Source organism: Boleophthalmus pectinirostris, unplaced genomic scaffold, assembly GCF_026225935.1.
Source record: "Boleophthalmus pectinirostris isolate CB_2022bp ecotype Guang Dong unplaced genomic scaffold, ASM2622593v1 HiC_scaffold_3, whole genome shotgun sequence".
Lineage (NCBI taxonomy): Eukaryota > Metazoa > Chordata > Actinopteri > Gobiiformes > Gobiidae > Boleophthalmus > Boleophthalmus pectinirostris.
The window spans coordinates 36,342,679-36,356,976 of NW_026571299.1; the positions used below are offsets into that span (position 1 = coordinate 36,342,679).

The 14,298-nt window shown below is 40.5% G+C and overlaps 1 protein-coding gene across 1 annotated transcript in view; it reads right to left on the reverse strand.

The window, feature by feature from the left end:
* igsf21a (immunoglobin superfamily, member 21a) overlaps nt 1–5,811 on the reverse strand; it is a 260,409-nt gene extending 254,598 nt beyond the window's left edge. Inside the window, 1 exon segment of the mRNA XM_055160688.1 lies at nt 5,673–5,811. Within this exon segment, the coding sequence (XP_055016663.1) occupies nt 5,673–5,811 (139 nt within the window).
* Nucleotides 5,812–14,298: the final 8,487 nt, after the last annotated feature.

A 14,298-nucleotide genomic window follows, 5' to 3' on the forward strand; every position in this document is an offset into this window, starting at 1 on the left:
GCACAAGATGATAAAAATCAAGCCGGAGATGAGGGATAAGAAAATGCTGAAAATGTATCTTCCTTAATAGTCGCATGAATACACGAGCCAGACCAAACTGTGCCAAGAAAGCTCCTTCACAGTGACTGACCACACAAATAAAGCCTGGACAAACAATAACGCTGCTTCTAATCTATGCATAATCTCTTTATATAACTGGAGAGAGCGCCAGGGCTGTTGATTACTGTTGTTTCCCCACACTTGAGCTCATATCTGTGCGCACATCGAAGTCTGGTGGAGCCAACAGGAGCAGAGAGGCGCTGCACACAGGAAACCATTCCATCTAACAGAGATCCTGCGCTGCTTAAATCTGTCTACAAACTTAGTGGTGTGGAAATCTACAACTCCACTAGGAACACTGGAGGGCATAGAGTAGGACACAGGTACGAAAGAAAAACTACTGCATTTTGATTTGCAATATAGTGTACGTTGTAAACAACTCCAGCAGCATTAATGATTAAATGAACTCAAATACAAAATGATAAGCCAATACATAAATCTGAATCTAAAGAACCTTGAGCTCTGCATTAGTCCTTTAAGTATTTTTAGTCATAAGGAATGTATTGTTTAGGGTTTATTAGATTGAAATGCTGACTTGACCTCAAAGAGTAAAACTGAAGTAGAAGTTATCCAGTGAGGGCTATTAATACAAAAATAAGTAAAAGGGCAAAATGCAATAAAACATAATAAAATAAAAGCAGTAATGATTGGAGAAAGACTCAAATAAGAACTCATAAGCCAAAACACGACTCCCATCAATTTCAGGACATGTTTGTAGAGGTCTAAGCTACAGGTACAACCAGTTTCTTTCAATAAAAATTCAGGATATTTTGTTCTTTGCAGAGAACATTCTATTACCGAAAGAAGTACAGCCTTTTCGATTTTATGAATTTGATGGGAATATATTGCGCAGTCTTAGCACAGATCTTTTAACAAGTGGGTATACTATACTAAGAGCTCTCATAATCTTAGGAGGACTCCATTTCAGTCCAACACATTATACTAGTATGCTTCTTGTTATTATATTACCATTTCAAGTCACCATTATTGATTCTACAAACAAACAGCAGTGAAATTCCCTTTCGTCACATTTCAGTGTATAAAAAATGACGGTTCCTCCAGTGTGTGACAATGAAATTCAAGTTCTGGAATAGGGATGGGCATGATTAGTCGATTAATCAATAATTGATCATTAAGAATTGTAATGACCGAAAGGACAAGATCGCGGATACAAGCGCTCGAAATGAGTTTCCTCCGCAGGGTGGCTGGGCGCTCCCTTAGAGATAGGGTGAGGAGCTCAGTCACACGGGAGGAGCTCGGAGTAGAGCCGCTGCTCCTCCACGTCGAGAGGAGCCAGCTGAGGTGGCTCGGGCATCTGTTCCGGATGCCTCCTGGACGCCTGGAGGTGTTCCGGGCACGTCCCACCAGGAGGAGGCCCCGGGAAAGATCTAGGACAGGGTATCTGATTTTCTATATTTTTGACAATCATTGCTCTTACGATTGTATTTGCTTACAGACGTGCAATTTGTTTATTGTTTATTTGTTTGTTTGCAGACCTGAAAAGAGTGCGATGACAATACAGCTTTATACTTGAAGTGGTTGTGGGCACATATGGTACATGTCACTTACTCTTTTATAGGCTGTACAATAAAGATACATAAGACATACTTTGAGTCCTTCTTAGTTAAGAGTGGTTTAAGAGGAGAGGACTGGACATATCAAACTCATTTTCTCAAAAAGCTCCTATTTCACTCTGCGCCATTTCAAGTGTGGCTTTGATGACTTATCTTGGGTGGTGCGAATCTAAAGAACCTTGAGCCCTGCATTAGTCCTTTAAGTATTTTTTTGTCATTAAATCATCAGAATGTATTGTGTAGGGTTTAATTTATGAGAATGCTGACTTGACCACAAAAAGCAACACTGGTGTGGAAGTTACCTGATAAGAGCTATGAATACAAATATGACATTAAAAACTTTATTACTGTTATTATTTGAAAGGCTGTATGTCTTTAGTAGATTAATGTGTCCTTGCTGTCTTTTATTAATTGATTTGAATCATTTTTATTAAGATTGCAATGTTTTCTATGGACAATAGTAGAACAGAAGAATGCTTAGAATCAGCTGACAGATTTTGGGACTAACCGGACAGTTCTAAAGATCCTGTTTACTATTTTTCAAATATATAGTACTTTATATTTTAGGCAATTAACAGATACAAAAGCAAATCTTTACTCAACCAAGGATTTATGTTGCCAACTGCAGTCCTAGTTATTTCATTTTTGTCAATATTACCCACTTACTTATAACATATTTTCCCTACTGCTAGTTACTGTAATACCTGCAAGAATGTATGTCAAACAAGTTTAGACTACAATACTTCCAGTGAGCTTCAAGCCATGTTATAATGTGTTTACCTCATCAAAAATATACCCAGAGCTGTGTTTTGTTTCATTTACACATCTTTGAGTAATCCTTTATTGTTAGTCCATCTACATCGCCAAAGCTCAAAATGCTCTGTTCCAGTTTGTGATGTCATGTAGTGTTAGTTTTCAAGTTAACAGCTGCCTTAGTTCAGTAGAGAGTGGTCGTTCCAGGATTGAAATCATCCAGATGATTCTAGTGAAGGTGTATGAAGCTTAAGAACACATTAGAGCACTTCCTGTATTACCACATGACATCACAAGGTGGACAGCCCTTTAATAAATAGTACTTTTACAGACAGTTACTCCAAGATGGACATGAAGCCGGTCCAAGTTGTGCAGAAGAAACATGGTAAATACATTTTTTCCACTCACAGCCTGAAATGTTATGGGAAATAAAAATGTATGACATTTCATTACGGCCGATAAAGATGAGATGGAATCGCTGACCAAAGGCTGCTCCTTTTGGGAACACGAGACAGAGGTGGGCAGAGAGCGACCTTGATCTAACTGTGAAAAAAAAAAAAAAAAAAAGAAAAGCTATGATGCTATAGAGGAGCTATAGAGAGAGGGAGGTGTAAGACAGGACATAGAAAGTACAAACTAGAATGCATTACTTTTGAACATCAGGACACTGTTGAGATCAGTGTTTGTGTGTGTGTGGGTGTCTGTGTGTGGGTGTGTTTTATGACATTTAGCATTTCTTTTCCAAATTATCCAAACTATTTATTAATTAACTTCATCTCACAATCTTAAAAGTCACAGAGCTCTTAGATTAATCAAGAGGATTACTGGAATGAAGACGTAATAGCAACAGTAGAAAGTTTTAACTGTTGTAGTCAGTGTTGGGGAGTAACAGATTACATGTACCGGAGTTACGTAATCAGAGTACAAATTATGAGTAACTGTATTTGGTTACAGTTACTGTTTCAGTGAGTGGTAATTGGATTACAGTTACTTTGTTGAAATAAATGGATTACATGGCGGTATTTTCCTGTTTTCACATTATTTTTATTATTTTTACATTTTTTTCAATAATTCCACTCATTGCTGGAAACTAAGCCAGATTTAAACCAGGACTAAAACCAGGTCTAAACTAGATCTAAACCAGGTTTAAATGAGGACTAAACCAGGACTAAAACCAGGTCTAAACTAGATCTAAACCAGGTTTAAACCAGGACTAAACCAGGACTAAAACCAGGTCTAAACTAGATCTAAACCAGGTCTAAACTAGATCTAAACCAGGACTAAAACCAGGTCTAAACTAGATCTAAAACAGGTTTAAACCAGGACTAAACCGGGACTAAAACCAGGTCTAAACTAGGACTAAAACAGGATTTAACAGGATTTAACAGGACTAAATCATGTGTCTCCTCCTATTCTATCAATAATATTTTTAATACGGTTAAGTATCCTTGTCTTTGCTTCTCTACATCAAATCAAGTAATCCAAAGTATTCAGATTACGTTACTCACTTTAAGTAATTTAATGGATTACATTACAAACTACATTTTGGAGTATGTAATCTGTAATCTGTAGGGGAATACATTTTAAAAGTAACCTTCCCAACACTGGTTGTAGTGGTAATGTAACATAAAAATATACACTTTGGATAATAGTTTTCTTGAATAAGACCGACTACTTTGTTCATCTCTGCGTGAGTTTTGTAACATAAATCAAATCCAGTCATGGGCCTTGAGAATGGCGGGTATGCTGGTGAGTGGAGCTCAAAGACTATTGATTGCTTAAATTCTACTGTTCTCAGTTTGTTGGCCCTGCGATCAATGTAAAATCTCACACTTGGTCAACTGCTGCACATGAAACAACTTAATGGATGTAGCTGTAGGCCCATTTACACTGTTGTTCTTCAAGTTCAATGGTGTTAAAGTGGAAAATTTACCCAACAATGTTCCAAACTATAAGTGGCTCCAATTTGGGGTCAAAATAACACTTTGGTGCTTTTACAATTGTACCAAGTGGGTTCGAACGTGAGACCAAACTAAAAGAAATCCATGGAAACGCACACAGCCCCAAACCAGACCATGTGGGGTGTTATTTTCAGTTACCCGTTATTGTTTGTACTGCATTCTGATTCTGACCGGTTTGCTTCCATGCAGACAGACCGTAATAACACTTATGAAAACACAAGGGAAAACTTTTGAGTCATAAATGAACTAATGTGCATGTCCAACACAATCCAACAGAAGGAGCAGCAGACGCTCTTTAAACATCTCTATAATGCCGATTAGAATGAATGTGTGGTGACCAATTTTGCACCGTCAAATTCAGACCAATAGTCCCTTGGAGCAGCCCAACCAACTCAGACGTTTTATCACTAAACATTATGCAAAACCCCAAAGACATAATGATTTCCTATAAGGGTCAGAGAAGGTCAACAACATCCGAATCCTCCGCTAAAACAGACGGCAAAGTGAAACTGTGGCCACAAGTGAACTGTCCGTGGTGCTGATTGTGCCCAGGAGAAACTACTAGTACAGCGTTACCTGTCCTGCATTTGTGAGTGGAGCTTTTTTGTGTTCATCTTACATATTGCGCCATGTGTGAAGCCAAATTTCTCCGTAAGCCACTGGGAACATATGCCATGCATCCAGGGAGTCCATCACTGCCACTGTTTGGATAGTGACATCAGACATCTCTAGCGCATCCGCAAATTCACACTATAGTGCTTTGGGGTCGTATGGAAATATGTGCATACCGCGATGGTGCCAAATGTGCTTTATATACTCAATGCAAAAACACACACACACTGGAAACTTATCTCTTGCTATCTGTTGAAACAAAAGCTACGACTGCAAGCGAGAAGCCAAGCCGTGAAGTGGACACGGCTGGGCATGGGTGCACTTGAGTCCGGAGAGGGTGCTGTCATGCAAATTGCTGGAGATAAGAACAGACTTCAATAACGAGGCCTCTTTTATAGTCAGTCAGTCGTGCGTTTTGCCATAACGCAGCGCGCACAAGACCACGGACTAAAATCCGACCATTGTGCACGTTTTCTCCCTCAACCACTTGCTTGGCTTGGAGGAGAAAGTTGGCATCAGACGTTGGCACGGAACAGCCCGCCTCCATCCGATCTTTTTGTTTTCACGGACCAATAGCGTGTATATCTACGCATGAATCAAAAGCTTTCAAATTAAAAACAATATTCACTAACAGTATGACTCGTGTTGTATGAAGAGGGTCACAATGACTTACCCACGGCTATATCCAGCAGATCTGCGCACAAGAGCAAGCACAGCGAGAAGACGGTCATCTTTCCCATATTTCGAAATAAATCCCAAACTCCATGTGCGTTTACATGTTCCTTGGGTGTCGGCTGTGTAATCCCCACCATTCCAGCGGTACGCGTTTCAGAGGTGCCCCAAAACTGTTCATGATGCAGCTCAAGTCGGAAGTCGGCAGAAAAACGGACGAAGTTGTCTCTGAATGCGGCTTTCACGCAGACAAGCGGCGTGATAAAGAAAAGGGGCTAAAAGAAGCGGTAAAGAGTGGCGTTTCCCCCCGTTGGAACAGTGAAATGCTGCGCTGAGCCGCGTAGCAATGAGAGCTCCTGTGAAACGGTGAGGTTTGGATAGATCGCTCGCCTCTGTCCCCCCCCTCGCTCTCTCTCTCTCTCTCTCTCTCTCTCTCTCTCTCTCTCTCTCCTTCTCTCTGCTCGTGTGTGTGCGTGTGTGTGCGTCTCCTCCCGCCCTCCAGACGCACGCAGTCATTTCTGATCACTCGCGCTTTTATTTCAGACTCTCTTAATCCCACCCTGGATGCAGCCCCCTCCTTCGGACCATTAAGCCGATTCATTTGGTATGATTTCAAGTCGCGTAAAAATATGTTTATTTTGAACACACCACAAAGATCAGTTCGTGAAGGTGACAGTCCAAACTAAAGCAAACACGAAGAGCCAAGTCGGTAAATTCCTTTCTTTAAACCAATAACGCTGCCCAGTTTATTCATTTCAGCTGTTTGGACCAGATCTTTTTTGATATGCCACTGCTAGTCACATTTTTTTTTTAAATAAAATAAATAAAATAAAAACGAAAATTCTAGATTTTATTTTATTTCCAGCAAATGTTTAGCCTGTATATTTTTTTACAAGGCCATCTGAGAAGCAAAGTAAAAGTCTCTTGTCTATAAGCGCTGTTCTCATCAGCACACTGTCATGGCTTTTGTTCAAGGTTCCCTCCTCTTGCATATACTCTGAGTACTTTTTGAAATGTATTCAATTGAATAGAATCATTGGATTGTATTCTGTGCACAGCCCTCCTCGATACATCACAGCTGTAAACCATGTATTGATCTGTGCGGCAGTAGCCCAGTAAGGCCTTTGGCCATAGACAAGCCTCAGGGTGGCTCCTCTAAAGGAGTCTCATAATATGGTATTCCATTCACGCTCTTTAGAATGGCACAGTGGGCTAACACTGGACCAGTAAAGCAGCAACTACATCAGCAAGAATCATCAAGCAAACATGACCTCTGATATTATACAAAAATAATGTAGAAGAAATATGTTATGATAAAAGTGCCATCAGTATAAACAATGCACTGGTATATAAGTGAATTTATTTAGCTCTTTAATCTTGTCTTGTGAGATTATGTCTCGCTCCAGGAAAACAGGAAAATTGCCAACTTTGCAGAACAGTGTGCAAGTATTGTCTTATGACCTATAACCTTGGCCAGAATCACATATTACATAAAAAAAAATGTATTCTTTTGGATTTCATAAAACATAGAGTAGTTCTGCAGTTGATTATAATGTTCTGCCTGATGGCTGAATCATTATTTACGTGACAATCCCAGTGAAGCTACCCCAGTGTAGGTCTGCAGGTCTCAAGATGGCAGTGTCAACAACAATTTATTGGGGCAACAGAGCTGAACATGTTGCTGTCCATATGGCATATAATCCACAATGAGGGAGGAGCCCAGTGTCTGAGCGCCTGCCGGCTCTTTATGTGCCCGCTTTACCTGGTTTAATGTACCATAGACACCAGTCAATAAGAACTAAACAGAGATTACCTCTTTATTTAGGAAGTAAAGGGGAACTAGAGGGGGATATGCAAATACAGGGCTTTATCCAGAAAATGAGAGTTAAACCACAACAGAATCATGACAGAACAAAAAAATATATATATATTTTATTATTATTATTATTTTTGTTCGAATCATCAATGCCCTCTTCAAATGGAGCTCCAGAGAGATCACTCTCTCTAGTTCCAGAAGTAAATTTTCCATTATTTTTTCCTACAGACCTTTGGAAAAATTCTAATATTAAGAGTTCAAAGACGTCAGAGGCTAAGCAGCTACATGCTAACTGATATCTATAACATGGTTGTTTGTAAGTCCAAAAAGCACAAAACGCAAAATTCTGCAAAATGTTTTAATAACGTTGCAATTTATAAAGTTTCAGAAACAGATATTAAATAAAAATATACGTCTTGTGGTCATCAATTAGCACATTGCTGATATCCCAGAGTCAGCTTTCAACGGTTTAAGATTATTATTATTTATTTCCTGAAAGTCTAAGTGAGAAAAATGAATGAGAAATTTTGTCTGGAATCATGGGGTGGGTGGTCAGTGTTGTGCTCTATATGAAGCTGTGTGGCTATTTTGAGGTCAGTGCTCACGATACAAGAATCAATATTTTTCACCACTTTTGACTTGTACATTTGAATGACTGGATTGAATGGACCCAAATATTTTCAACCATTAGTATTAGAGCCCAGCCGATATATCGGCTGGCCGATATTATTGGCCGATATGGGCACCTGGTGACATATCGGCTATCGGCCGATATGCTTGCTGATATGTGCCGATATTTCACGTGGGCATGTTATACCTCGTTATAAATCTTAGACTCTCTACATTATGTTCATTTAATCCAATTTACAGACAGATAAATGTCCTAATACGTGGCTCCGCATCAGTATTTATCTGCGGTGTAATTTGTCTGTGTGTGTGTCCGTACTGTCCCTGAACACACCACCAGAGTCACTTCACTCACGTGTTCTTGTTTACACCCGCAGCCGTGCGCAACACTGAGATTATATTCTTTTTAAGGGACAATCGGTTTGAGTCTGGATTAAAAGGACTTTTATTAGTGCAGACTTGTGATGTGAGGAGGAGCCTGTGTGAGCGGTGAGTGTTGGAAATACATCGATTTTGAAGCTAGTTTTGGCTATTTGTTATTAGCGTTTAGCTGCTGTAGCTCCCACACATAAACAGGCAGTTTTCTATTGGTCTATTGTAAAGTGACTATATTGGCCGTATATTTGTTACTGGACCTGCATTGATATGTAAATGAGCTGTGAATAGACGTGTGAATGATCCACATTTATGCATATAATTAATTACCGCGGGCGCACGTTTTTACGGCTAAAGGCTAATAGCACTAGTTTCTAGTGATGGGCAAATGAAGCTTCATGACGCATTGAAGCCTTTCATTCAATTGGTTCACTCTAGCGCAAAGCTTCTTGAAGCTTCATTTGCTCTAGCAGGACATCTACTGGACACAAAAATATCAGTTGACATGAATTTGAATTGTGTGACATTTTGCAGAAAGCCTGTGAATAGAACTGTCAGCAAAATAAAGAAGTATGCAAAACATGTATATTGTAGTGATGGCAGTGAACTGTGTATCTATATACTGGCAGTATGGAAAATGATTATTTGAAAATTATGAAAACGGAAATCGCAGCAAAATCCGAACCACTTCCTGAAGCAGTCACGTGGTACAGCCGGGCAGCGAGGCTTCGGACGTCATCATTTTCAGCTCCTCCCCTAAATGAAGCAAGCCTCGATACGCGCATCGCGGAAACGCCCCCTCCCTACTCGACACACGCCTCGAAGCCTCGATACGAAACGTCACATCACTACTAGTTTCTTTACTAGCTAGGAGTTACGGGTCGGTCGCGATCGAAGCGGCTCTTAGAGCCGGCTCTTTGAAGCGAACAACAGGAGCATGTTTCTTATTGGGAGACGTGTTTTCTCTTTCTCTCACTTTTTCTCTTCAAGCCGCTTGTAGACCCGTAGTTTGACAGCAGCAGCGGCTGAAAACGAAACTTTCAGAAATCTGCGTGTGCATAGGTTAAAAAAAAAAAAAAAAAGTGCATATTTGGCTGCAGTTCAGCATAAAATGAATAAACCAGGACTAATCTTGGGCTTGAGTGAGGGAGAGACCGAGTCCCGACACTTAGTCCTGGTTCAGTTCTGGTTTAGTCCTGTTTTACACATGGTTTAAACCTGTTTTAGTCCTGGTTTAGTCCTTTTTCAGTCCTGGTTCAGTTTTGGTTTAGTCCTGCTTGCAACAAAACAATCTCAAGAGTCGCTTGGGAGCCGAAAGAGCCAGCTGCTTTAGTGAGCCGAGCCAAAAGAGCCGGTTCTCCAAAAAAAAAAGTGGAATACCCATCACTAGTAGCTAGAATGTGATGCAAAAAAGGCCGACCTACTGTCTGTAAATATGACGTAAAGAGTCAGAATAACAATAAATGTTGCCTAAATAAACCCAATTTAGAATCCACTAGAGCCAAACCTAAGTTATTTAAACAATTCAAGATTTACAGTGAATTTTTACATCACTAAATATATCGGCGATTATATCGGTTATCGGCAGCCCCAGCTCCCATTATATCGGTTTCATATCGGCCACAACAAAATCCATATCGGTCGGGCTCTAATTCGTATTATTATTTATTTTAAAGGAGATGATGCTAAGCTGCAGTGTGGTGAAGGTACACTTTTGTTGCCCACCACTGCCTCATCAGACTTTTCTTTTCTTCTTGGTCACTGTGAACTTCATGGATAGCGGCTGGTCAGACAGTCGCAGTCTGAAATGTAGTACACATTAGTTTGCATAGCAGCACCTTGCCTAATTGCATGTTTTATGCAAATCAAGTTCAAGCTAAGTTCAGCGAGCCCAGAACAACACCCAACCACCAACTGGAGAGGCAAAGACAGCACTCTAGGCTACACTGAACCCCATGACACAGAATTAATCAGACTGACCACTACATGAACAATGGGAGTGTTTGGAAGCCATCACTTTAGTTGTTTGTGTAATAAAAATTACTAAAAGTTTTGTAATATTGACTTGAGGAGACAGACATATTATGAAAAAATCTTCTTTTTTGAGCTTATAATTGTTTCCGCTCATTGTTTGCGGTCGAGGAGTTCTTTTGATCAATTCATGCATGTATGAGTAATCCTGTTTTGTCCTGCATTTGGGGCTTGAGTATTTAGGTTTTATCTTCACCCTCAACCCCCGTACTTGGAAGCGATTCAGAATCTGTCGTACACCTAGGGTTAAAAAATAAAAATAAAAAATCAGTTCAGATAGGTGGAAAAAACGACAGATTCAATTATTTCTACCAAACAAAATTCAGCACAAATCTTTATCAAAATCACAATACTGAAGCTTTATTTGATCTCTCATCTACACTAAATACTTTTACTTGTTACTCTTTAAGTGAATTTTTAAACAGGTACTTTAATACATTTACTTAAACAGATTTTCCATGTGATACTTTTACTTTTATATGATTATTTCTTTGCTCTGGTGTCTGTACTTTGACTTGAGTAACATCGTTGAGTACTTCATCCACCACTTCATACATTACCACAAAAAAAGCAAGATGTAGATGTGGGTCTCCAATACAGAAGTGACATCTTATAATAAGCTATGAGTGGCTGGAAAGAATATCCTGTGAGGACCTACAGAATTAGTTTCACATACAGTCCCTATACTATACACTATACAGTCCTCTTTTCACCTGAGCCTTTGTCCAGTGGTGAAAATGCATAAAACACTGTATTTTTTTCCTGTCTAAGATCAACGTATAGCCCCTTCTCCATCTTTAGAACCACTGTGCTGTAGAATTCTTGTGTAATTAAGTCGACCTCCATTGTGCTTGTACATCTATCGTCTTTTATCTAGTGAACTGAAGTCACCATGTCTACAGCCCTTTTTATGTTATCAGACCACTCTGATGATGAAGAGATGTTTTGGTCCAGGGTTGTGTATTTGAAGGTTTGTGTTGTCACTAGATATAAGTCTGCTTTTGATAGGTTTATACTAGGTGTATAAATATTATAGGGGGACTCGAGGAAGATTTGTTGTGACTTCTTGTTTCCAAATTTGAAAAAAGCGAAACATTTTTGTTGGTTCATGTACGTTTTGTTTAATTTCCTATAAGTTATTGCTATCAGATACTTGCCTGACCAGCCAGTCCCTTCTACATTCTATTTGAATCCACAGGGTCTGGAATTGTAGCCTGATTCATCAGCCAGTTTCACTTTGTAGAAATTGCCTGACCTCGCAGTGTTGACAGTAGGTGTGTACTTTTTTAAATTTAATCAATTGCTGCTATTTGGTCGTGATGTATGTAATGCGCCGCTAACGGGGATAACTGGTATATTAAGCTTTTCACAAAGTCCATAGGAAGAAGGGCAATAACGTCTTTCCCCTTGATAAAATTAACCAAACATTCTCTTTATTATTAAATCCTCGATCTCGGGAATCGTTGCCAACACAGAATATATGGCTCTTCGCTGATTGGCTGGTGTCTGAACTGGCACTTTCGGGGGTTTTGCGAACTGTCTAGTGTATTCCGATTCCTGATCTAGTCACTAGAGAAAAATGAAATTGAGCAGAGGCACTAGGTGGTACCAGACTGGCTACTGGAATACATACATCACGAATTTCGGACTTCCAGTCATTGCGCAATACATACTAGGAAGGATTTTCTGAAAGAGTGAGCATCAAACTGCCATGTTTGTTTTCCCAGTGGGATGCGTCTTTTGAACCATATCACTTTTGTTTCTGGTTCTGATATTGTCATATTTTAGTTTTGGGATTCACACATCCTAATTGTGTGGTTGTTGCATGGTGGTTGTTACATGTCCTAATTAGAAATGTGTTTCTTCATAACTGCAAAAGGGAATCAGATCTATGTGACTGCAAACCTCCATTCAAACAGTTTCCCTTCCCAACAGAATTGAAAAATAGTGAAAGGCGAAGGCAATGGGCAGTATTGGTACTTAGGAAGAACGAAAGAGGAAACCTTTGACTGCCTAAATCATCCCAAGTTTGCAAGGAACATTTTGTATGTGGAACACCAACAAAGCAAAATCCCGGTCCCTCACTCCACCTTGATTACGAATTTAAAAAGTCAATGCCAAAGCGAAATGCACCAGCTGTTCACCAAGAAACACCTTCCACTGCAAAGAGACCGAGACATGATGTTACAGTATAGCCACAAGAACAAGACAGTGCTCGCTCAGTCTGTTTGTCTTCTGTACCTCTCGCTTCATAAACAGGATCCCGCTTTGATGGGGCTCCACATACAAAATGTTCTCTGCAAACTCGGATGATTTAGGCAGTCAAAGGTTTCCTTTTTCGTCCTTCCTGTGGATCAATCCTGCCCATCGCCTTCACCTTTCACTATTTTTCAATTCCGTTGGGAAGGGAAACAGTTTGAACGGAGGTTTGCAGTCACACACATCTGATTCCCCTTTGCATTTATGGAGTTTGCAAACTTACGAAGCCCATTTCTCGAGCTGTTTTCCATTGTTAGGACATCCAACAACCACACAATTACAAAGTTCAAATCCCAAAACTAAAATATGACGATATCAGAACCAGAAACAAAAGCGATATGGTTCAAAAGACTAGAAAAGATCGGTTTTGTCAATAGACACTGTTACGACCCAAAAAATATGAGTCCCAACATATTTAGGAAAGGACACGGAAATCAAAATAGAATTTTTAGAGTTCTTTTATATGGTGAGCCGGCCAAAAGGAACAAAAGGGTGCGACACCGGGCCAACCCTATACAGGGTCGTAGGAGCCGGTGCCAGCACCTGTAACTAAAGGCAAAAAAACCCAACAGCCTAAACCCAACAGAAAAGCGAAAACAGGACAGCCGGTCCCACCAGGTCAAATAAAAGGCTAACAAAAGCTACCAAAACGATGGAGCACGGGAGCCAGCAGGGCGTCTCCCAGCGCAAGGCGTGTGCACTCCGGTACCTGCGGCGGCGGCGGACGAGGAGGAGCGAGAGAGAGCGAGAGAGAGAGAGAGAGAGAGAGAGAGAGAGAGAGAGCGAGAGAGAGAGCGAGAGAGAGAGAGAGAGAGAGAGAGAGAGAGAGAGCGAGAGAGAGAGAGAGAGAGAGAGAGAGAGAGAGAGAGAGAGAGAGAGAGAGAGCGAGAGAGAGAGAGAGAGAGAGAGCGAGAGAGAGAGAGAGAGAGAGAGAGAGAGAGAGAGAGCGAGAGAGAGAGAGCGAGAGAGAGAGAGAGAGAGAGAGAGAGAGAGAGAGAGAGAGAGAGAGAGAGAGAGAGAGAGAGAGCGAGAGAGAGAGAGAGCGAGAGAGAGAGAGAGAGAGAGAGAGAGAGAGAGAGAGAGAGAGAGAGAGAGACGAGAGAGAGAGAGAGCGAGAGAGAGAGAGAGAGAGAGAGAGAGAGAGAGAGAGAGAGAGAGCGAGAGAGAGAGAGAGAGAGAGAGAGAGAGAGAGCGAGAGAGAGAGAGAGAGAGAGAGAGAGAGAGAGAGAGAGAGAGAGCACCGGGCTCGCGCATTAAGGCCTCCTGCGGAAATGAGTACAGACAAAACTACAAAAAACACTTATAAGAACAAAACTAGGCAGAAATGCTACAAAAAATATAAACAATAAAAAGAAAGCAGGGAAAAACCAAAAAAGTGCCCAAACGTAACAGACACATCCCACTGGGAAAACAAACATGGCAGTTTGATGCTCACTCTTTTAGAAAATCCTTCCTAGTATGTATTACGCAATGACTGGAAGTCCGAAATTCATGATCCATGTATTGGACCAGAGTGTGG